At 45.1% G+C, this 24,228-nt stretch overlaps 1 protein-coding gene and 1 long non-coding RNA gene across 6 annotated transcripts in view; one reads left to right on the top strand and one right to left on the bottom strand.

Annotated features, from left to right (window-relative positions):
• Positions 1 to 1,686: 1,686 nt before the first annotated feature.
• LOC310680213 lies at positions 1,687 to 23,699 on the top strand. 3 transcript variants are annotated; one of them, XR_014512693.1, is made up of 5 exons: positions 1,687 to 1,824; positions 18,865 to 18,990; positions 19,780 to 19,927; positions 21,383 to 21,533; positions 23,467 to 23,699. It is a non-coding gene; the product is annotated as an uncharacterized lncRNA (long non-coding RNA). The 3 variants fall into 3 exon arrangements; XR_014512694.1 differs by having other exon boundaries at positions 18,868 to 18,990; XR_014512695.1 differs by having other exon boundaries at positions 19,783 to 19,927; positions 23,467 to 23,697.
• The window catches only part of RGS8 (regulator of G protein signaling 8), a 41,149-nt gene continuing 29,370 nt past the window's right edge, over positions 12,450 to 24,228 (bottom strand). For all 3 annotated transcript variants that reach the window (XM_083446553.1, XM_083446552.1, XM_083446554.1), the window contains exons 5-6: positions 17,073 to 17,239; positions 12,450 to 15,521 (exon numbers count right to left, since the gene is read on the bottom strand). In XM_083446553.1, the coding sequence (XP_083302679.1) occupies positions 15,339 to 15,521; positions 17,073 to 17,239 (350 nt within the window). In that variant the 3' untranslated portion in view covers positions 12,450 to 15,338. The remainder of the gene's footprint in view (positions 15,522 to 17,072; positions 17,240 to 24,228) is intronic.

Consider the following 24,228-nt stretch of genomic DNA (forward strand, 5'->3'; position numbering starts at 1 on the left):
ACAGCTGCTTTTTCTTAAAAATAAATCTAGACAGTTCAAGCATACTCTAAAAAAAAGTATGAATAACATAACATGTAGTTTGGCCTGAGCTAGATGCCTTTATTCCATTTTGGGGTACATTGGTCTGAAGCTCAACATCAAAAAAACGAAGATCATGGCCACTGGTCCCATCACCTCCTGGCAAATAGAAGGGGAGGAAATGGAAGCAGTGAGAGATTTTACTTTCTTGGGTTCCATGATCACTGCAGATGGTGACAGCAGCCACGAAATTAAGAGACGCCTGCTTCTTGGGAGGAAAGCAATGGCAAACCTAGATAGCATTCTAAAAAGTAGAGACATCACCTTGCCAACAAAGGTCCGTATAGTAAAAGCCATGGTTTTCCCAGTAGTGATGTATGGAAGTGAGAGCTGGACCATAAAGAAAGCTGATCGCCGAAGAATTGACGCTTTTGAATTATGGTGCTGGAGGAGACTCTTGAGAGTCCCATGGACTGCAAGAAGATCAAACGCATCCATTCTTAAGGAAATCAGCCCTGAGTGCTCACTGGAAGGACAGATCGTGAAGCTGAGGCTCCAATACTTTGGCCACCTCATGAGAAGAGAAGACTCACTGGAAAAGACCCTGATGTTGGGAAAGATGGAGGGCACAAGGAGAAGGGGACGACAGAGGACGAGATGGTTAGACAGTATTCTCGAAGCTACAAACATGAATCTGACCAAACTGCGGGTGGCAGTGGAAGACAGAAGTGCCTGGCGTGCTCTGGTCCATGGGGTCACGAAGAGGCGGACACGACTGAACGACTAAACAACAACAACAACGGGATTTTCTGAAGCGCAGCACCCAAACCTGTATATTAGGAAAAGTTCACTTCATCAAATCCAAAATGATTCCAACCACACTGGCCCACTTATATTCTATGCAGCCATCAAGTATCGGTGACATTGCCTTATCTCTTTTTAAAACTCTGAAATTCCTTCTTCATAGTAAGATAATGTATGTGGGCCAGTTAGAGTTGAGTAAAGTGGAATGCCTTTCATTATACACCTTTAGGCGCCAGGTTGTCTTCAAACAGGCCTTGGGTCCATTACCGTAAATACCCTTTTAAATGTGTTGGGGGGGTTGCTTTGATTTTGTTCTAGTTTTTATTATGAGTTTTGTGTTTTTATCTTGTATTTTTATGCTGTGACCTGCCTGAGCTCTTCAGATGAAAGGTGGCATATAACTTTTGTTGTTGTTGTTTAGTCGTTTAGTCGTATCCGACTCTTCATGGCCCCATGGACCAGAGCACGCCAGGCACTCCTGTCTTCCACTGTCTCCCTCATGCTGGTAGCTTCGAGAACACTGTCCAACCATCTCATCCTCCATCGTCCCCTTCTCCTTGTGCCCTCCATCTTTCCCAGCATCAGGGTCTTTTCCAGGGAGTCTTCTCTTCTCATGAGGTGGCCAAAGTATTGGAGCCTCAGCTTCACGATCTGTCCTTCCAGTGAGCACTCAGGGCTGATTTCCTTCAGAATGGATAACTTTAATAAATAATAATAAAAACATCACACACCAAAGCGAAATAACCATTTCGTAAACCTCAAATTAGCATTTAAGCATAAGGACAGGCAGGTAGACCGATAAAACCCATAAACTGGCTCCCAGCAAGTGACAAACTGAACCTGCGTCTACTGGGAAGGATGCTACTTTACTGAGAGCAAGTTTTGGTCCCCAAAATGGAGTCCGGACAGGACAAAATGGCTGCCACCATGTTCAGCAAATTCAGAACCATCACCTCTTGTTCCTTGCTCAGTATGACAGATATACCTGCAGGACTGAAGGAGGTAAGGAGCAAAATTAGGGAACAGTAAGGGGAAGATTTCTGTTTCATGCTTTAGAGAGAAGTGAACTGTCATATAAGGTGAGTGGAGAGACATGCACACACAAAAAAGGAGAATAAATTGAAGGGGAATTGACAGATGAAAGAGGATGCGGAAGGGAGAGGAGGAAACCGCAGAAGACTGACAGGCCAATTCTGGTTTAATGATTTCAGTCCAGAGAAAAACAGGAAAGAAAATGTGTGAACTGAATACTAAATGGCACCACCATCTTCTCCGAGAAGCAAGGGGGGACTTTGCAAAGAGAACAAAGCAGAGCGTGCAGGTTGCCCAGAGAAGAACAGCAGGGAGCCTTCTGCACCCAGATGCTTAAGGAAGGCCATCAGTGTCAGGAGTCGACTAACATGGAGGCTGCTCCACAAAAGGAGGACTCTGCCTGAGGCCCTGATGCATTTTTAGCTTCCAGCCATCCTATCACAGTCCTTCCCCACCTACATTGCCTGCACTTTCGCAAGGGCATTAGCTGGCATATCCCCCACCCCAGAATCCTGGGAACTGTAGTTTGTTAGTGAGTGGTGGAATTCTGGGGCCGTGGGGGGAAAACTACAGTTCCCGTTCTTATTGGGGGCTTGCTTTCAATGTATGGTGTGTATGCAGCCTTCTGGAATCTTAGAATTGTAGAGGTGGGGGACCCTGAGGGTCCTCTAGTCCAACCCCCTGCTGCGGAGGAAGAATGAGCCTTATAATGTGGAGCAGGGACTGGAAACAGCAGGAGTGTGGGAAGCTTCAGGCCTGGAAGCCAAGCACAGCTCTCTGAGCCCTATTATCTGCCCCAGAACACAGCCTCTCCACAGGCCCCGCTCATGAACAATGATTGTGCCTCTTGTGTGGAGAGATGCAGGGGCTGGGATCTGGCTTTTGCGTGGCTGGGATCTTGTTGCTGTTCTGCCTCTGGCCACATCTGCCACAGGCATGGAGCTCCCAGAAGGTTCTGCACCCTTGGGGTGAAACAGATCCCCCACGCCTGTTCCAGAGGTTCTGGAGGAGAAGGGAGGAAGGCAACAGAAGGCTACAGCTTTCAAAGGCGGCTTTATGTTTCAATAAATCTACAGTGCTGTCCTTCCTGTGTGCTTGTCTCTTCATCGACTTGCCTGTGAGCAACACAGAGTCCACAGTGAGTCCAAGACTTAGAGGGTGCAATAAGCAGCCACTTACTGTGGAGCTGGTGCTGCTCCTGCATGCAAGTTTTTCACAGCATCCACACAATGACGTCCTCTTCAAAATACCACTCCCTCCCCTTTTAATCTGGATTTACCATTTCCACAGGTTTGGGTGTGGTGTTGTTGGGGTTTTTTAACCTAATCATGGATTTTCTACGGAAATGGTAAATCCAGATTAAATGGGAAAATAATATAGGGCAGCAGTTTGATGAGCATGACGTTGTGTGGATGTTGTACAGAACTTAAATGCATCAGCAGCACTAAGCACATGCACCATACATACAAAGCACCTCCCCAAAGAATCATGGGAACTACAGTTTGCCCCTCACAGAACTATAATTCCCAGCATCTCAACAAACTACAGTTCTCAGGATTCTTGGGGTTTTAAATGTATTGTGGGTGTGCAGCCAAGATTGCCATATGAAAGTGCACCAAACGTCTGACCTGGGTAACTCAGGGCAGGCAGGATGCATGTGCTTTGTGTTTGTAAAAGGTCTCAAGCTTCCTTGAGAAAACAGTTATAAGTTACAAATAGTAGGAAAGACTCCCATCTGAGATCTTGGATTGGGGCTGCTAGTCAGGACTGACAGCAAATGGCCAGAGGGATCATTTTGTCTTTGAGGAAGCTTCTTTACTGCCAGTTTTGGTGGACACATCTGCAAATTGGTCATTTCTCCATGAAATGAAATATTGCTTCCTCCAGTATCTTACTACGCAAACAAATATGACTCAGAATCCCATCCATTTTCACTTACAAAAATGGCAAAGCTAAGTCGCTTCAGTTGGACAGAGAAACATAATTTTGCCTGGCAAAACCCACTGAAGAAAGCAGAAAGGGCTGCAATGCTTCAAAAGAAGCAGTTTTGAAGTGTAGAGAGAAAGTGCAGTCAGTTGCTGATGGCAGAACAAAAGTGCTTGATTAGAAAAGAACAATGAGCTGTTTATAGTGTTTGCAATTTTCAATGGGACTTGTCTAAATGAACCCCTTATTTTCCTGTTGCGCCTGACACATGTTGTACATGTATTGTACATGTGAGAATGAGCAGGGTGAGGAGAGCAAGAGTCTCAGGCTTGGAGTAGAAAGATTCAGCTTTCCATTGTATTATGGGAGAAGGGTGGCATGAGGTGGCATAAAAATGCAGGCAGCTGTCTGCACCATGCCTATGTGTTTTCAGTAGGCTGCTCTACACTACCACATGTATTATACTGCGGAAGTCCATAAAACAGATTTATAAAGAGACTCATATAGCGATCATGTGAAATTCTGGTGGCTCTGCACTGATGGTGAGCAATTTCATCCCATGTCTGACTGAACTAGCTCGCCCGTGAAAGTGGATTGCTCCCTGAACACCTCATTTGCTTCTCTGATTATTGTCTCTGGAGTAACATCCAGCCTTTTCTGCTGGGCTCCCCACGGGAGCACATCAGGAAGAAGCATCCATTCTACCTGCTTGGGCAAGCTTTCGTGCCACAGTGCGGTATGAAATATAGCTAAGCAAACAAGGTGCCGGCTGTTGTTTTCCCTGCTTCCTAGAGGCCTTGGTTTGTGGCTGAGAATGTAGGCTTTGCAGTGATTTACACGTAACCAGGGGCTTATCGGTTTACCCAATGCCACTTGTCAGCTGTTCTGTGAATTGGCTCGTGCTTCCTTTAAAGGCTGGCAGAGGCGAGGAAAAGATCTGTTGTTACCTTCTACATCTGCAGATTTCTACCTTCGGGCCTTGTGAGCCTGATATCACAGCTGGTGTTACAGAGGAAGGGTTTGAATGCTGGATCCTCACCATCATCCTGCACAAACTCTGCACATGAGAGCCAGTGTGCTGTAGTGGTTAAGAGCGGTAGTCTCGTAATCTGGGGAACCGGGTTCATGTTTCTGCTCCTCCACATGCAGCTGCTGGGTGACCTTGGGCCAGTCACACTTCTTTGAAATCTCTCAGCCCCACTCACCTTGCAGAGTGTTTGTTGTGGGGGAGGAAGGGAAAGGAGATTGTTAGCTGCTTTGAGACTCCTTCGGGTAGTGATAAAGCGGGATATCAAATCCAAACTCTTCTTCATCCAAACTCTTCTTCAATATACTCCCTGCATCTGCCAAAGAGGAGAAAGATGGAAATAGCAGACAAGCTGCCTTTCACCATCTGATTCACCATCTGATTTGCAACTTGAGAAGTCCCTGATAGGCTTCCACAGAGTTACTAAGCAGACAGTGCGAAAACCATTGTTTTATATGATTGTCAGGTAGCCTGGCTGCATTTCTTTTAAAGGTTGTTTCTGTTTGGCATCCATCCTATGCTAAAGTCAGATGGGGGCAACCATCCAGTTCTGGAGGATCTGCTGTTTTGATGTTTACGGCTTGCTCCTCTTTCTAAAAAAGTGGTTCCTGTTTTCTTTCCCACATAACACTATAACATACTTCTGATAATGCACTACCTTATCTTAGGGATTCCCACCCACACAAGAGAGATAAAGAGGTTTTCATTTTATGTCTATTACGTCTTTACTGTAAGAGTCAAATGGCAACATTCCAGTTTAAATTACAAGGCAATTCCAGAGATGATGTCAAAGGCATCACCAGCCATACAAAGTGTGAATTGCATGAGTCGCTATTGATCTGTTGGGTTTGTGTGACTCACTAAATGAGCCCAACAGTAGCAGATATGAAAAGAATTTGGGGCAGAATCCATCCTCCCACTCCCATCTTCAGCTTTCATCCGGCACCTTGCCAGATTGCCATGAACTGGATTATTATTATTTATCATTTATTAAATTTTCGTACCACCCTATACCTGCAGGTCTCAGGGATGATGGTTCCAGTCCAACCTGCAATTGTCCTTGGATTCAGGAAGCCTGTGATGAGGTCCTAACTCTGCCATTCCCACACGTGCGCACTCCATACGGAATATGCTGCTCACACATGGCGGCCGTACGGGCTGCTGCTTGCGCAGTGATCATATAGTCTGCCTCGCGAGCGTCAGCCCATATGGACTGCGCACACGCGGCAGCCCATACGGTTGCTGTCTGAGAGGCAGTCCATACGGCCACTGCACATGAGAGCAGCAACCCGTATGGATGCCGTGTGAGTGGCGCCCATATGGACTGCAGGTGCCCTCGGCCGCTCTACAGCTGGGGCGAGGCAGGGGCCATCTTGTCACCTCTCCCAGAGTGGCACCTAGGGCAGCCCGCCCCCTCCACCCCCCTTCCTATGCTACTGCTGCCATGCACCCTCTCTGTCCCTCAACCTCAGTTCCAAATCTGTAAAATGGTAGTAATTGTAACTTATTAAATTATCTTGCAGATTAAGAGTGCATTGTAAATAAATAGCAAATTTGTAACTGAAGAGCACACTCTTTCACTGCAGAACCACTTGGGCAACAGGCTTCTAAATCCCCACCCACAAACCCAAAACATGCTTCAGCAGTGAAATAGTTCTCTGAGGTATTTTAGGTTGCATACAACTGAAATATTAGGTAGTTGTTGTGGTTTTTCTCTTGCAGGGTGAGCCAGGTTCCCCTCACACTTTGCTATTTAAAAGCAGTACTAGCAATTTTGATGTTGATGCATTCACCTTTCTGACCCCTCCCTGCCACCATGCATATATTCATTTCGTGGTAGTTTCTGAACTAACAAATTGGGACTTGGGCTAGATGAAAACAGAAGCTTTTGGTCATAAGGAAAAATGATCTGGGAAAGGATATTCAGCCTGTTCTGGGTATGGTGGCAATTGGAGAGTGGGTTGTAGCTTTGGCCAGGAATTATTTTGCATCGTTTAGGAATGCATCATCTGAAGAATGCAGATGTGGTCACAGTCACAAATGCTTTGGTCACATCCAGGTACTCTCTGTGGTTTGTGTTGGCGTTGCCTTTGAAGGGTGCAAGGAAGCTGTAGCTGGCAGAGAATGCCAGGGTACTCTTAGTGATCCATTATTCAAAGCAGATTAACCCAATATTACACAAAATATATTGGCTCCTGATACATACTTGAGCCCAGTTCAAAGTGTAGGTTACCTCCTTTAAAGCTCTAAGTCAGGGTGGTTCAACTTTTCATACCAAGTGGGCCGCAAGAATACCTTTGACACAGAACCTGTGGGCCTCACACTTCCTTGTCATGGTGGGGAGGGGGGGAAGGATAAGGCCAAAATCTGATTCCCACCCAGCCCTCGAGCTGCCTTCCCAAAGCCAGCTAAGTGAGCTGCTCTGACAGAGTCCTAGAGATCTACATCCTCCTTCTCAAAGCCTAGTTATACATTTTCCCAGCTTGGGAAGAAGGTGAAAGGGCTCTAGGATCCTGCCAGAGCCTAGAGCCTCATTTACCTGGCTTTGGGAAGGCAGCGTTAAGGGCTGTGGGGTTGTGTGTGTCAAATGTTGCTGAGGCTCCCGCCCCCCAAAAGGTCTCAAGGGCGGTGTGAGGTTCTTGGGCCACACGTTGGACCACCCTGCTCTAAGTGGTTTGGCTCTGGGCAGCCCTGTAGCCAGTGTGGGGCAAATGGATGCACAACTACCCAGAGCTATTCTCTCCTCCTCCTCCTCCTCCCCCTCCCACACTGGATATTTTTGGGAAATTGTCTCATAAATATGTGACATTGTCCCACCACAACATGACATACAATGACACCTTCCATTTAAAGAATAACAGTCCAGTGGCATCTGGAGGGCTCAGGTTAGCCATCCCAGGTGTAAAACTGACCCAAGAGGCCTTGAGTACTGATGACTAGATTGGTCATACTTATATTGCTTATACTGGACACCTGCTCTGTTGTTTGTGTGTTTTAAATGGTTCATTTTATACGGTTTACTTCTGTTTCTAGATGCATTTATTTTTATATTTTATTGTAAACTGCTAAGAGTACTGTTTCTGCCACATATATATCTGACAATGGAGCTGCCTGTTATATGTGTGGGATTATGAAAATACCACAGTAGCAATTATAAGACCATTTGTGACCAGCTAGTATTGATCAATGACATTTATCGGTCTTATGAAGTATGCAGATTTAAAGAGATGCTTAACTGGATGGCACACTGAATTCCAATATTTCTTTGATGAAAATAGGGATGTCCTATTCCAATAATGATAATGATAATAATAATAATAATTATAATAATAATAATAAATATTCTACCCATCTGGCTGTGTTGCCTCAGCCACTCTGGGTGGCTTCTGACATATATAAGAACACAATAAAACATTTAAAAAACTTTCCTATACAGGGCTGCCTTTAGATGTCTTCTAAAGGTTATAGAGTTACTTATCTCCCTGGCTCGGGGGGTTGCATAACTCCATACCCTCCAACATTTATCCAAAGAAAAGAGGAACGAAAAGTGAGACATTCCAGGATCAAATCAAATCCGAATCCGGGACAGCTTCTGTAAGTCCAGGACTGTGGGAGGTGTTCCATGGTGGTGTGGACCAGGTCCTTCAAAGCAGGGGCACTTGCCCAGTCTCACACATTTCCCATTGACAGGCACTCCCATTAGCCAAAGCTCTGTGCACTGGCACCAATTCCTGGGGCCCCAGGCACCCACAATTTTGTGGCTGTGGCTGTCCAGCTGCTGCCACACACCCCCTGCCATCGCCTTACCTCTGGTACACTGGCACCCTGGCCTGAGTGATCCGGGGCTTGTCCCTCTGCCGTGGGACCTCTGTTGGGGCCTGCTGTGGCCACGGGTGTGCTTGCAGGGTGTGTCCGCGGCGGCAGCGGGCCTCAACAGAGGAGCGGTGGAGGTGCAAGCTCCAGCCCCGTCACCACTGTGGCACCATGATAGTGCGTCTGCAGCCGCCACAGCATCTTGATAGTGCTAGGCCACACTATCATGATGGCACAGCATGCCATGATGTCACGACGTTGTAGCGTAGCGCCTGTGCGCAGGGCACCCACATTCAAGGGCCAAGTCTGCACTGCTGGCTCTGTGCAAGGGCTTCTGCTTGAGCAACAGGGAGGAGAGGGGGGGATCGTGCCATCTGCCAAGCTGACAATGTTTGTAATAGCATGATGTGGAATTCCACCCACTGTTTATTTTCTTGGATTCTTAAAAAGATATTATTTCTCCAGGCTTTCCAAGAAGGATCAGTTTATTCACTGACAGTATTTGACGTTTTTCTGATAACTGCTTTCTATGTTTTTACTATGTTCTGGGCACCACAGTTCAAGAAGGACACTGACAAACTGGAACGTGTCCAGAGGAGGGCAACCAAAATGGTCGAAGGCCTGGAAATGATGCCTTATGAGGAACGGCTAAGGGAGCTGGGCATGTTTAGCCTGGAGAAGAGGAGGTTAAGGGGTGATGTGATAGCCATGTTCAAATATATAAAAGGATGTCACATAGAGGAGGGAGAAAGGTTGTTTTCTGCTGCTCCAGAGAAGCGGACACGGAGCAATGGATGCAAACTACAAGAAAGAAGATTCCACCTAAACATTAGGAAGAACTTCCTGACAGTAAGAGCTGTTCGACAGTGGAATTTGCTGCCAAGGAGTGTGGTGGAGTCTCCTTCTTTGGAGGTCTTTAAGCAGAGGCTTGACAACCATATGTCAGGAGTGCTCTGATGGTGTTTCCTGCTTGGCAGGGGGTTGGACTCGGTGGCCCTTGTGGTCTCTTCCAGCTCTATGATTCTATGATTCTATGACTATACTTCTTCTTTTTAATTGTAAACAGGTGGGGACTAATTCTTCCTCCGGTGCCTGCTCACCCTGATACCTTGTGTGGGAGTCAGGCTCTGTGTCAAGCTTCAGTCTGGTTCACCTGGTGGCGATGGGTGCCACTAAGACCCTACAGAGCTCCAATCTGCATAGTCATATGCTTTATATGTACATCTAAATAGCCACACCCCAAGTCCTATTTCTTGAGGTCAATTCTGTGAGACAGAAGGTGTATGAGAAGCATTTCACACCTGCAGGGTTCCACGTGGTGTGGCAGCTCACTAAAAGAGTTTTCAACTTACCCCACTTCATGTTCTGTTTTCATGTGGCCTGGTTGTGAACACATGCCAGGCCACAGGGAACTCTGGACAGCTGGTTGCTCTCTGTGTGCCCCACATTTTATATAAACTGGCTGTCACCTGTTCTGGCATGTAACACCAGAGGCTGATGCGCACGCAAGTGTAATATAATCTAATTGCTTTCTTTTAATGTCTTTAGGCAACAGCAGCCTTGGGAGAATATTTTCTCCTTGGGTTGCCCATAAGAGCTGAATGAAAGAAAGGATACTTATCTCTTACAAAATATGGAAAATTAGAGAATATTGCAATAATTGAACTCCCATTTCTCTTGATTTATTAATACAAGGGGGAAAACATTAATCACAGGCCTATTTTAGTACATATGAGGCTGTGCTTTTGGCATGACAGCCCACAGTGGATGCCAATTTCCCCCCATTAAAAATTGACTCTGAAAGGTTGTTAGGCTATTTTCATTCCCAAGAGAGAGATGCTGCAGAAAAGCAGTCACCCAAAATAATTATAATGCTTTCAGATGAGAAGTTTCCTTTCATTATACGTTATCAATATTATTGAATCTCCTTCCTGTAATTAGAGCCATGGGACTAACTCTCTGGGACTAAGAGAGATAATAGCATGCAGACAGAAAACTTGTGCTGAAGCTCTGCAATTTTTGGTCAAAAAGTTTACACTACCAGAACAGCAGTGTGAATGTTGTGCCTATATTGAACGATGAACCATCCTAGGTTGACTTCATTAGGTATTCCCTGTAAGTGTTACAGGATTGCTGCTTAATGCTGCAAGCTTAGAGAGCACTGAAGGAAAAGAAGGCATCAGGCCTTACGGAACAGCTTTGCAAACAAGCCCACAAAATTTTCTGGTCCACAACTTTTACTGGCCTACCTCCCTACATGTACCTAAATTAGCTATTTGTGGTACTTCCATTTTCTGGAAGAAAATAAAGAGCAAATTGCATGTCTGCTTGCTTACCATAAGTCTAGACTAAGTGGTTGAAAAATTTGCTTCAGAATGCTTTACTCAGCATTTGCTAGGCAGCCGCCATTCGGCTTGCAGGTGTCAAACGCCCAAATCAACACACGTGGCATCCACAAAAACTTTTATATGGAAGCTGCCTAATCCTGAATCGTCCCCCCTCTAAATATGTCCTGTGCATGCTGGGGAGGGGAGGTTTGTAGATTGCCATTTTTCCTTGACCTGCTAGTTGTCTGTGTGCTTTAGTTTCCAATTTCTCTGTGCAGCCTGCTCCTTCATTCTGATGTGGTAAAAATCCAAGGAAAGCTGCATCATATAGATTGTAGCAGGGCCGTTTTTCAGCTGGAACTCGCCAGAACTCAGTTCTGGCACCTCTTAGGTGAGTGCCATTGCCATTGTAAGAGAACAAGGGAGGTGTTCATGGTGAGTTCCGGCAGCTAAGGTGAAAGGTAAAGGACCCCTGGACAGTTAAGTCCAGTCCAAGGCGACTATGGGGTGCAACGCTCATCTCGCTTTCAGGCTGAGGGAGCTGGCGTTTGTCCACAGACAGATTTCCAGGTCATGTGGCCAGCATGACTAAACCACTTCTGGCGCAACAGGACACTGTGACGGAAGCCAGAGCGCACAGAAATGCCATTTACCTCCCTGCCCCAGTGGTACCTATTTATCTACTTGCGCTGGTATGCTTTCGAACTGCTAGGCTGCAGGAGCTGGGACAGAGCAATGGGAGCTCACCCAGTCACGGGGATTTGAACTGCTGACCTTCCAATTGGCCCAAGAGGCTCAGTGGTTTAGATCACAGCGCTGAGGGAGCAGAAATGTAATGGGAGAGTAGAATTATTATTTTATCAGTTTCAGTGTTTTATATTATTAAATATAGTTGTCCATTTTCCTTTGTAAACTGCTTCATGGGTTGTTAAATAAATATTCTGCTGCATGTGTGGTTCAGCTGTGGAGGCACACCAGCCACCTTAGCAGTTGTCTGAAGCTGCCTCTGCCATTAAATGAAATTGCTTAGGAGTTGGCAAATCGACTAAATCATATTGGAGCACATCTGCACAGCAGTTTCTGAGGAGACCAGACAGGCACCCAGTGCATATCCATCCCAGTCCCTGGAGTTCATATTTGCTTAGTGCTTCATCTTGATCGACTGCCTCCAGTTTTGCCTGTCATTCCGCACACAGCCTGTTTACCATTAGTCAAGGGAGTCAGGCAGCAGATTTCGGAGTGCCATTAAAGGGCAGCAAATTGTCATATATTTAGTTTGGTGCTATGCCACCGTATGGAATGCTTTTTGGGTTTTTATTTTTTATTTTTGCCTCTGACTGGCCTCAAATGTCTTGTGCTATCAAACATCTGGTTTACTGTGTGCCTCTGCTGAAGTTAAAGCTTCAGGAGCCATATGTACTCACCCTTTGTCACTAAGCTGGAAAAGCAAATGCGACAAAATCCATTCTACTTTATGATTCACTTGTTGTCATGCTCAATGCTAGATGCTCAATGCCATTTTAATGCAGTGTATGCTTTTCAGAGACATTGTCAGGTGAGTCTGTACAAACCTTGAAACGCAAGGAGAGTGCAGATTTTTTAATCCAAAAAACGCTACTGCAGGAAGGCACCCCCCGCCCTCTCCCACCACAGCATCACATCAGAGCTTGCAATCGGCTGTGTATTGTGCACAGTGTTTGAAGGACACAGCACCCCGTGATACCACTGATTCAAATGCATTTTCAGCCTTGCTCCTTTTTATCATTAGAACCTTGTTTCCTTATTCTTCCTTACACGCCCACCCGCCCCCAGTACAAAGTTTGACCTGAAATATTTGCTCACTGCAGAGCCCAACATCATGACACAGCAGGTGTCTACATAGTCTATTTTAAGCTGTGTTTCTTAGGTAATAGAATACAACATCTGCATATACACATAAAACTGAGCATGCTGCTGTATTGGAAGAAGAAAAAAATATGCTGCATTATGTCTAATATCTATATACTCACACACATAAACAGCTCTCCAAGACTAGGATTTTCATCTGGGATAGATTTTCTCCTCTAAACAGGTCCCCTTCAAAGAGGGTCCATATGTCCTCTTATTGTTCACACAGCACCAACATCAATCAGTGAATAATAAATAACAGTCAGTGGTAAGGATGATAAATAGCATTATGGTGGAGTTCAGTGCCACTTTTATCCATTGGTGCATGAAAGCAGGAAGATGATAATTCTCTGGCATGTTTTGTACAGCTGCCACTTTGGAACTTAGATGGGCTTCCGGTTTCTTTAGGAGAAGCTTTGCAGGTTCAGTTTCTCACACTCATTCCTGCACCACTTTATTCACCCTCCTTCTCTTACCCACTTTGGTGTGAGAGACACATCACATTGCATAGTGCAGTTACTGGGGAGGAAGGGATCATGAATGGAGTGAGGAGATGCACCAGGTCACCTGAACTCGCCTTGGGTCTGCTTAAAGCTGGAGCTTTTCACAAAATATAAATCCACTCTGCATACTGAGATGGCAACCTTACCAGGAGATTGGCCATCCTTTTATTTCTTTCTCTTACCACCAGTATCACAGGGGTACTCCTACAGCACAAATTGATAATTGTATCTACAACACTTGAACCATTATGACTGTCCCAGAGGGAACCTAAGAACTAATATGTGAGGGTGCCAGTAAGTTTTAGCATCCTAACAGATCTAGTTGTAGAGCTAGTTGTATTACTCAAGGGCAGGAGGACCCCAAGCCATGTATGAAGGAGGTTTCATGTTTTTGGCTTCTTGGAGAATGACCTTTGCCTCTTTATACTGGCAATATGACAAGTGTATTCACAGTTCTTTGAAAGGGCCATCCATGCAATCAAGAAGCAAGAAGTAGTAGATGTCAGAAGGAGTACACTGCAGACTCCCTGCTTCCACTTCCCATCCCTGCATGCTGTTCAAAAAAACCCAAACCCACTCACCTGTCTTCAGAACAAGGTGGGAGCAGTACAATTAAGATGGCTGTATATAGAGGGGCAAGGGATAACACTTAAGGGGCAGAGACTGTTTCAAGATCACATCAATACAAATCCAAGTAAAAAGGAGCTGTGTTGTTCTCTTTTCACCTAGGAGCTAGCCTGAGTCCTGTGCATTATACCACAGCTTTAACTCTCTCGTATGCCCCAGCTCCAACAGCCTATCAGAGTGTTGTCAAAGAAGGTCTTTTCAGTGGTGGCTTCCCAGTCATAGAACTTGATTCGAAGTGAAATCAGGCAAGCCCATCTCTCCTTAATTTTAAATAGACCTTGCGTCATCTTTTTATCATGGACATTGGAGGCTAATCTAGGACACTGCTTTTTAGGGTTGAGTTATTTTTCTTTTTTTCTGTGGTAGGATGGCCTATATAACTTTTGGTGGTACTGGATATTATGTTTGAATGGGTTTTATTGTTGGATTTTATTATGGCTATGTATTGCGAACCTCTTTGGGATACAGTTTTGCCTTAAAAGCAGTCTGAAAACCTCTTGAATAAGGTAAGGAAAATAAATCAACTGCCTGAACATACAGGGGAAAAGAGATGTAGAACCTTCTTGTCAGGGTTTGCCTGGATTTGAATTCAAAACTTTCTTATCAACAGGCTGGTTGCCCCTTTGATAAGCTATTCTGGGTGGTAAAGCGAAGGGGAAACTGGTTGTACCATCCACCTCAAGCCTCCACTTTGCCCCAGCCTAAAACAGATTTGGTTTTATTTGGCCAGGCTGTAAATCACTCCAGGCCAAGTCTAGAGCCTTGTCTGCCTTGGCTCTCCATTTTTAAAATATCTGCTGAGGCGTACATCTGCTACCTGCTGGTCTATGTCCTTCTGGCTGACCAGGTACTGCAATCTGACTGTCCTTTCTGCATGGTGCCTCGCACCTCTGGCCGCTTGCTTCTGGCGCTTCTCGACAAGGCCAGCCTCTGACCCTCCAGATGCTCTTTCTGGATCTGCTTTGTGGTCCACCACAGATGACTATTTACCGACTAGCCTAGTGTAGTAAAGGAATTAGGAAGCCTGGCTTCACGACCAGTGAATTCAGCATAAAGTGTAGTTCAGATGTTATGTTCCTGAAAACAGCACCACCTACGAAGTGTTTCAGTGTTGTGTGTGTGTGCATTTGCTAAAGTTAAAAATATAGGTGTCTGCTCACACACGCACACACGCAAGGATCCAAAGAGAGCACTGGACTCATGCTGAGAAATGTTTTACACACACACATACAGCCCAACTCTTCATGCTTCTTCCGCTCCCCCTCTCACTCTACTGCTGTTGTAACACCAATGAACTTGATTTCACATACGGAAATGGATTTGGCTGGTGCAGGAAGCTCATGGTATCTAAGGAGGGGAGTCTCCATCTCTGCTCTAGCTGAGCCTCCTCTGGGTTTGAGACAGCAGGTCTGTATACATTTTTGACCTTAGGAACCTGGGGTAAGAGTCTTTTTCCATAAGGCTGTGGATTTTGCCCTGGGCCTGGTCAAAGCACGTTGGTGAGGGCTCCTGTATGTTCCGTCTTGTCACCTCTCGGGTCTGGAAGTCTATGTTCACCTGAGAAAGAAACACAAATGTAATTTGTGTGAGGCAGCAGGGGCAATTCTTAACTTCCCCTGCCCACCATCCATAATCAAATACAGCATTTTTGTCACACTGTCAAACTTAATTCATCACTTTTGAGCTGAAAAACAAACCTGGAGTACATTTGGCTCAATGACACATGCGCAGCCATGTAGAATTTCAGCTGGCATTGTCAACTTTTAATTTTAACCAAACTGGCCAAGGGGTGAGGTAGATTTGGGGGCAAAATCAGGGTGAAACCTATTGGGCCAAGTGCAATGATGGAACTTGCCAGGTGAAAGACGCAGCAAGCTGGATGAGTAGGTAGGCAATGAAAGAACCAAGGCTGGACCACATCTGAGATGCATTGGTTTCTCATATTTTAATACTGATCACCTGACAAACAGGCAGTAGGATCATTAAACTATTGGACATCTGGTAACCCAAGTTTTAGGATCCTTCTCTAGATCAGCAAATTACAGTAATTTCTGAATTGCCTAACCTTTATTGTAATGTCATGAAGCATATTTATGTGTCTGTTTGAAATATCAAGCATATTTCTGTGCATGTTAGTGCATATTTGCTGGGAAGCAAGTCCTGCTGTATCCATGTTATTCCATTCTATCCTTTACAAATACCCTTTGGAACTTGACATCTATCAAGTTTTAGGTCTGAGTGCATATCTAAACCCAAGTGGCTGTAGCTCATGCCCACTGTATCATGCTGCACCAGAAGATGGGAAGTCAAATGTTCCTGCAACTATACAGTCTTGTGGGAAAGACATTGCACTTCCGCTGTGGGCTCGCTTGTGGAGATGAAGCCAATCGCTTCTTTTTCCTTAGACATTTTCACGGAGATTCAGCTGCCACTATTTTCTGCTGTAAATCAGGAAACTCAGAGTCCTTCCAAGATTAGGGCGTTTGATCTCCTCTCCTGCTGATAAGTAGTTGGTAGATTGAGTCGAACTGGAGCTAATTAAGGCTTTCTCCGAGACTTTCCAGGGCTTTCTCTAAAACTTTTAGCCTAAACTTTGTGATTATAGTAATTAAGAAAAAAATACCAAGCGATAGAATACTAGAACTGATAAAAGCTAATAAAAAGCTGGTAAAACTAATAAAAACCGCACGACTGACGCAGAGCTCAAATCAATGCTTCCTCTAACGACACCCATGTGGAAAAGACTGTGGGTAGTTCTTCTCTGCAGAGATGGATCCCTGAATGGCTGTTAGCCTCAACATCCATCCAACCATGGCTTAGTGGTATGTCCAAACATTCCAGGGGTGAGCACACATTGCCTGATTTCCCCCCCAGGTTATAAACTGTGGCACTATGTTGTGTATTTTTGTGTTTTTATTCTGTAAACCGCCCTGTGAACCTCCGATGAAGGGAGGTATAGAAATAGATACAAACAAACAAATAGACTGAGGTTCCAAAAGTGGCCCCAATCCTAGGAAGAGGGATGTGTGGTGTGTTCTCTGCTGCTCTCCACCACCCTTGTTTCCAAGATTCATCCTGCTAGAATAACAGTTTCTTGCACCTACTAACCTCTCGTGGTGCTTGCACATCAATAAATTCTTCAAAAATTCTGTGTGCCTTGGAAGCCAGCTTGGCAGTGGACCGTGTCTTTTTGAACTCCTCGCAAGCCAGCCAGAATTCCAGGTTCTCTTCACTGAACTCAGTCTTTAGGAATGCACGAAACGCAGCCACTCCATCTGAAAAAGGGGAAACTGTTTAAGGCTTGAATGTGTGAACCATTTTCAATTTTTAGGGGTTTGTTGCTGTTGTTCCATTCTAATGAAATGGAACCACCAGTTCCACCCAACGACCATAGGTAGGGTACCAACATTTTGCAAGTTATCCACAAAATGATGTTTGGGCTTCCCCCCTCAATATTTCACTTTGTGCAGCATATTTTTAAGAAGATAAATGCATCGTGGAAAGCCCAGTTAGTGTGTGAGCATTCTGGAGACACACACACTTAAATTTGGTATGAGAGTGGGGAATTGTGGTGTCATTCAGCTCCTACTGCTAGCACTAGACTTCAGGTCCAGCTTTTTATGTACTGTTGTTCCTATGAAGCATCTTGAAGCAATTTCACAGTCCAGTGAAAACATATATAAAACAAATGCATATATAAAAAGAGTTCCAACAGTTGTATATATAAACAATTGATATCCGATGCAAATACCAAATGCAATAAATGCTGGGAGTGCCCTTTCTATTATTTACTCATGTATTTAAAACATCTGTAATTCACCTTTCTTCAATTAACTCATCAAGGCAACTTGTCTGCTGAGGAATTCCCATATGTGTTGTAGAGCTTGCAAAATATTTTATTGTGATTGCTAATCACACACTTGGGCCAAAGCAGACATGAAACTAAATGCATCACTGGAATTGTCTTTTATTCCCCCCCCCCCCCCCAGTTAATACCGGTAGGTGTTTCTCACCCCCACCCCACTGTCGTCTCACTAAGACTGTAATGTGTTGGGGCGGGATTAACCTTCTCATTTTCCGCTGCAGTTTTGATAGGACCCCATTTGATAGGCCCAGAGAAGAAGAGCTCCCACTTGGGTCAAGGGTGGAAAGGATTAAAGACCCTTTTGCAGTACACCTGTTAACTACTGTATATGTATTTTGTAAAAAGAGAGCAATTTTAAGTGAGATTAGTGTCGTGTCCAGTTTAGCCCTCTGTTCACACCATGGCTACCAGCTAAGCTTTTGGTCTCATCACCAATAACAGTAATGGTGGGGTAGCTCTCTTTCAAGGAGACTTGTGTGCCATTTTTACTACCTCACTGAGGAACTCCCAAGAAACCTGTTGAGCCGCCTCGAGTCCACGTTGTTACAGAACAAGGGGGGCTAACCAAATAGCTTCATTCATTCTTGGTCTAAACCCTGGATCCAGCAAGTGTTAGAATTTAATCAAGGCTTGGGATGTTAAACTGGGTGCCAGACCCCTCTAATCCCTGGATCCTTCAAGTGTTAAAAACTAATCAAGTCAAGCTATCCTCTTGGTAAGGTGTAAGGAGAACAAAGAAAAGGACTCCTTAAAAAGAAATGCTTCCTTGCATTAAAAACTCTCTGTAAATGGAAAACCAGCACACAGGCAAAGAGTTGGACTAGAACTTTTCATACAGGTGCATTTAAAGAGGGGTTTTGTGGGGTAGGGGGAAGATTAATAAGGGAGTGTTTAGAAAAGGTATCTCCTCCTAAGTGCCATAGCATGGGTTGCTGGTGCCTGGGGCCGCACAGAGCTGGTGGGTGGGTGGGAGAAAGTAAAACGGATGGAGTATACATGCACATTCAACTGCCCAACGGTGTCTGCATCACCCAGTAGATGGCAGCTGCAGAGATAAGAAAAGAAGAGTCGCTTCATTGCCTGGAGAAGTCACTTCCTGATTTGCATGGAGAAGCCATTTTCAATGGACCCCAGCTTACAGAAGCACTCAGCTATGCTGAGGCAGAACTGGCTGCTCAACTTCTCCGCCCAGTGGCGTAGCGTGGGTTGTCAGCACCCGGGGCAAGGCAAGTAATTTGCGCCCCCTAACCCGTGGATTTGCGCCCCCTAACCCTAACCCCCAGATGTTGCGCCCGGTGCGGCCAGCCCCCCCTGCACCCCCCACGCTACGCCACTGTCTCCGCCCCCTACCAATTTTGTGCCCAGGGCAACCACCCCTGTGCCCCCCATGCTACGCCACTGCTTCTCCCCATCTGTATTCAGAAACTGTATAGTCCACTCAATCACCACAGCATCCCATCACGTTGTGTGGCACGTGCAGGCCCAAGGCAGCCATGACTACCCCTCAAGGTTTGAATTGAAATGCGGCATAGGAGAGGACTGGGGAAACAGCTCTCTGCACTCCATAGGACTAAACTGCCCTGCTCATTATAAGCTCATGACAAAGGACATATTTCTCATTGTATTTAAACAGCCACGTCTCCAAGGCCTCTGATTGAGCTTCTGGTTGAATGGGAGTTTATGCCCAGGTATACCATTTGCAACCCATCAGCTATTTAGGACACATTTGTAATCTCTATTTATGCATGAGGGTGATCATCCTCTTCTAATCATTACCACTTTCATAAAGATTGGCAGAGGAGAGCACAATGCACTTGCTGATGGCTTTAGGTAGTTAGCGAAAGTGCCCTTATCTCTTTGGTGCTTAGTAACTGTGCCAGGGTATCTTGGGTTATATGTTATAAATAGAGAGAAGGCTCGCTAACACTATTGTTTGCTTTTGCTGCTCAGTAGGAGAGTACTTTGGAGGCAACAGTCTTCTGCAAGAGAACAGTCCCCTGGAAGAATCCTCTTATCTGAAGAGCTGTCCGGTCCGAGGCTTATATTAAGATAATGAAACCTAAGAAGGAGAGTGTTGACGTTTCCCATCAGTAGACAGGTCTGCAGGTCACTATGGGGAAATGTATTGTATTTCTATTTAAATTATAATAATTATGTCTGAATCTGCATCTATGCATAAAATAAGCACATTCAAATTTTATGCAAATTGCTGTCCTCTTTACAGCAGTCACTAAATATGATGACCCTGATCCAATTAAAGTTAGCTCTGGTTCCCAGAGAGGTAGTAAATCTGTGTCTGGCCAGTGCAACTATTAAGAGTACTGGAGGAAGGATTAAACCAGTTATCTTGACCCATTTCAAATCCAGCTTCCACTCTGCTTTTGGCACTAGGATGGCTTTGCTTCCTCTTGTTGATTACTCGTACCAGGAGATGGTGTGCCTGTTTATTCTCCTTGATGTCTCAGAGGCTTTTGATACCATTAATCATGGTATCCTCCTGGCTCAGAAGATTGGGGTTGGAGCCACGGTGATACAGTGGTTCTGCTCCTATCTTCTCTAGAGAATAGCATTGGGTGACGAAGGCTCAGTATCATGGCAGTTGTACCAAGGGCTGCAAATGCCCCATCTTGTCCCCAGTGCTTCTTAACATCCATATGAAGATGTTGAGTGCTGTCTCCAATGGATTTGGGGTTTGGTGTCATCGTTATGTGGATGACACTGGGCTCACTCACTCTCTATGCCATCTGGACCCAGTGAAGCTGGATTGGTGCTGTATCGGTGCCTCAAAGTGGCAACGGGCTGGATGAGAGCCAAAAAACTGAATCAGAATATGTTGTTGTAGGCACTGTCTTAGGTCAAGGAAGGTCTTGGTGGATGTTTAGGAAGTGCCAAATACGTTCCTAAGCCGCTCCAGGCTGAATCATTTGCCAACACTTGCCTCCTCCCTGACGTAGTGACCTTGAGCTCAATATAGCACAGAGTGTGTCTGATGGCCCTGAATAGCTTGGAGTTTTGTTAATGGCAGCAGCAGGCTAGCATGCACTTGAGCATTAAGACAAGCAGATAACATGAGAATGCTCCCTTCATCTGCCCCACAATTCTCTTTCAACCTTTCGTGTTTTAGAATCGCTGGTTTGTGTTGAAATTCCGTGACTCCTTGTAAGATATTATAGGTATGGGTCACTTTTAATATTCTGAGACACTGTGGTTTAGAACCAACATTAAGTCCTGTGCTTTCTTCCTACATATGATCCAAGTTCTCAATTTTTTATCTCAAGGTCTATCCACTGCAAACAAAGCCCACACATTAAATGTTTACAGAGGCAACCTGGAAAGTAGCAAAAACCTCACTTCATTAGGGAGCTATGTTATTCACTAGCCTTGGTTTTCCAATCCCATAGCTTTCTTAGCATTTGCCTTTTGGGAATGAGCCCCCCCCCCATAATAAATGTAAACAGCTTTTTATCATGTGTTCACATGTGTTCCTTTCCCTTCTCTTCCAATGTCTGCTCTCAGACATCCTCACTATTTACACTGACTTTTCCGGAAACAGGCTGCTTGCCAGAGGACGTGAGAAACTGAGCAGACTTGGCCAGAAGCTCTTATGAAAGAAGAGCGTTTTCTCATGATGGATATGCTGAGAAAGACCTCTTTGCCTCAGAAAGCAACCTAGAGGAAGCAGGGGGCAAGATAAGCAGCTGGAGGTAAAAGATCCCACACAGACCTCTGACTAGCCTCCTGCTCTCAGTTAACTCAGTAGCTGTGCAAAGAAACTAAATTGTGGAAAAGGGAGTGATGCTTGGGTGCTAATCCCCAGACATTCAACTCCCGGGCCTCTCTCTCTCTCTCTCTCATGCATGTCCCATCACACACATGACTACCTCCTCCTCTCTCCTGCAGTGACATCTAATAGTCCAAAATGTGTAATGCAGTGTCATTGTGCTGAATCATATCATGGTGATTCCACCCAGAGGTGTAGCTCTGGGGAGCAGGGGAGCTGTGTGAACCTACATTTTGCTCCGGAATTGGCAAGCCCACACATTCAGTGATTGAGCTTGCAGTTGGATGTGGCATGTAAACCAGTCAGTGCTTTAAAAACTGGGATGACTTTTCAATGACACTTGCATTGGTATTTTGAATCCTGGCAGCCACTCAAAACTAACAAAGCTTTAGCATCACCAGATCTGTGGTTATAATGGGAATTTCCAATAATGTTTTAATGGGGAGATTTAGTAATGAATCTGAGGGGTGGGAGAGAGAAAGTGGAATTGCCGAAAGGGCATAGGAGTCGCATGACACATATACACACATCAGAGACAGAGGGAGAGAGGGAGGGAACGAGGAGGAAATCTTCCCAAAGCAAGCCAAGGCAATTGAAAGCAGGCAGGGTTTTTCCATGTCTTGACAGTTGCAATCAGACTGAGGATTTAAGGACAGTCCACCCTGCTAGATGTTGGACAAATGATAAACCACATACCCAGCCCTGTGAGGGATGCAGTGCAAGATATGTTCTTGTTTTGTGTCTCTTCCAGCATTCTGTCAAAAGGAATCTTCATCTGTCTAGCCAGACCATCTCTCCTGGGCAAGAAATATACAGGGAAAACAAGTCCCCTCTCTCTCTGTTCATGGTCATGTCTCTCTCTTCTTCTCCCCTACCTCTTCCTTACTCCTCAGACCAGGATTTAGCATCCAAGAAGCTATTATTTGTCCTCAGATGTATGAACACAGAACAGATAACAAATTACAGGATGAGAATAAACCCACAGAGACGTGATCATCTTGATGACTGCAGCAGCAAGTGATGACCAGCGTGTGTGAAACAGCCTTTACAAGCCAATCGCCAGGGACAGACCTTTATCACCAGTTCAAATGCAATTCTGTTCTGGGTCATGCTATCCAGCAGTGCCAAGCAAAGAGAGATTTTCTTTCTAGCCCCTTTCTCTGGAATGGACATCATTTTCGCACCTACATTTTACGGAGCATCTAGATGATGCTGTTGTCAGCCTGCTGTATCCCACTAGTTTCTGTGTCATCCTCCCATGTTTTCTTCAGGCCTGATTTGTGGCACTTTTTAGAAATAAAGGGTAATTGCAGCACTGACCTGTCCAGTGTGGATGGACTTGGCAAAGCACTATTGAGGTTTTTAAAGGATCCTTTGCAGATACTGTCTGCCTGAAAGTACAACTCATTTTATTGCTTCCTGCGGAGCGTAGGTGGAGAATAAGTGGTTAATATATTAGAAAATGACCCAGTGTCAGTTTCTCTTTCCACGGTGGGTGGGTGGGTGGAGGATTGCTACCAGTGCTTCCTCTCGTTATTGTCATTGCCCTGCACTAGAAATCCTCAGGCGCAGAGTCCTCATACAGCAGTAGCCCTGAGCAGGAGATGGGTGTGCTTCCTGATCCCAAATACCTGGCAGATACATAAAAAGGGCACCAGCTCTTGCAGCATTCCAGAAGGCAGGGGTTTAATCATGTCTACCTAATCCACACTACATAACGCTAACAGTTGCTCCAGGCCTATGCTGAGGCAACTTGCTCTTTCTGTCTCAGCTGTGGGATGACTATTCCAGCTGCAAACCTGCTAAACTCTGCATTAACACCTTGATCCTTGACCAACATCCCGACCTTCTCTTAGTTTCCAGGCTGTTTCCAGAGGCCAACCAATTTCCATCTTGCCTGGGCTTTCACCTCCTCTTCTAGCTGAGGATTGCAATGGACGAGGATAATATTTCTCTTCTTTTCATTGTTTCTACAGTGGTACCTTGGGTTAAGAACTTAATTCGTTCTGGAGGTCTGTTCTTAACCTGAAACTGTTCTTAACCTGAAGCACTACTTTAGCTAATGGGTCTTCCCGCTGCCGCCGCACCGCTGCTGCACGAATTCTGTTCTCATCCTGAAGCAAAGTTCTTAACCCTGGTAATATTTCTGGGTTAGTGGAGTCTGTAACCTGAAGCATCTGTAACCTGAAGCATATGTAACCTGAAGCGTATGTAACCCAAGGTACCACTGTATAGTGAAATAGCTGCAATATTACAAGATTATTGTAGCTGTTATAAGAACATGAGCGCTATGTGGCCTCCATATAGTTGTAGGATATTTGGCCAGTCAAAGTAACAATAACTGATCTTGTTTTTGAAAAGCTGGTTAGCTTTGCCACCAAGACAGGAAATGGATTGAAATACTTGGTTTGCAGATCTCAAAACAGTGTTCACTTCACAGACACCTACAGCTAGGGCAAAAATAGGCTTGCTTTAAAGGAAGACGGCCAAGTATAACAGCCCATGTTTATCAGCATATTTTCCCGATACCTCTCTTTTCACAGCTGGGTTATTTATCTGCTTCTCCTTTTCCTTTCTTTGCTACTTTAAGTTAGGAGTATGCTGGAAAATAGTACTGC

Source organism: Podarcis tiliguerta (assembly GCF_965153285.1).
Source record: "Podarcis tiliguerta genome assembly, chromosome: 6".
Classification (NCBI taxonomy): Eukaryota; Metazoa; Chordata; class Lepidosauria; order Squamata; family Lacertidae; genus Podarcis; species Podarcis tiliguerta.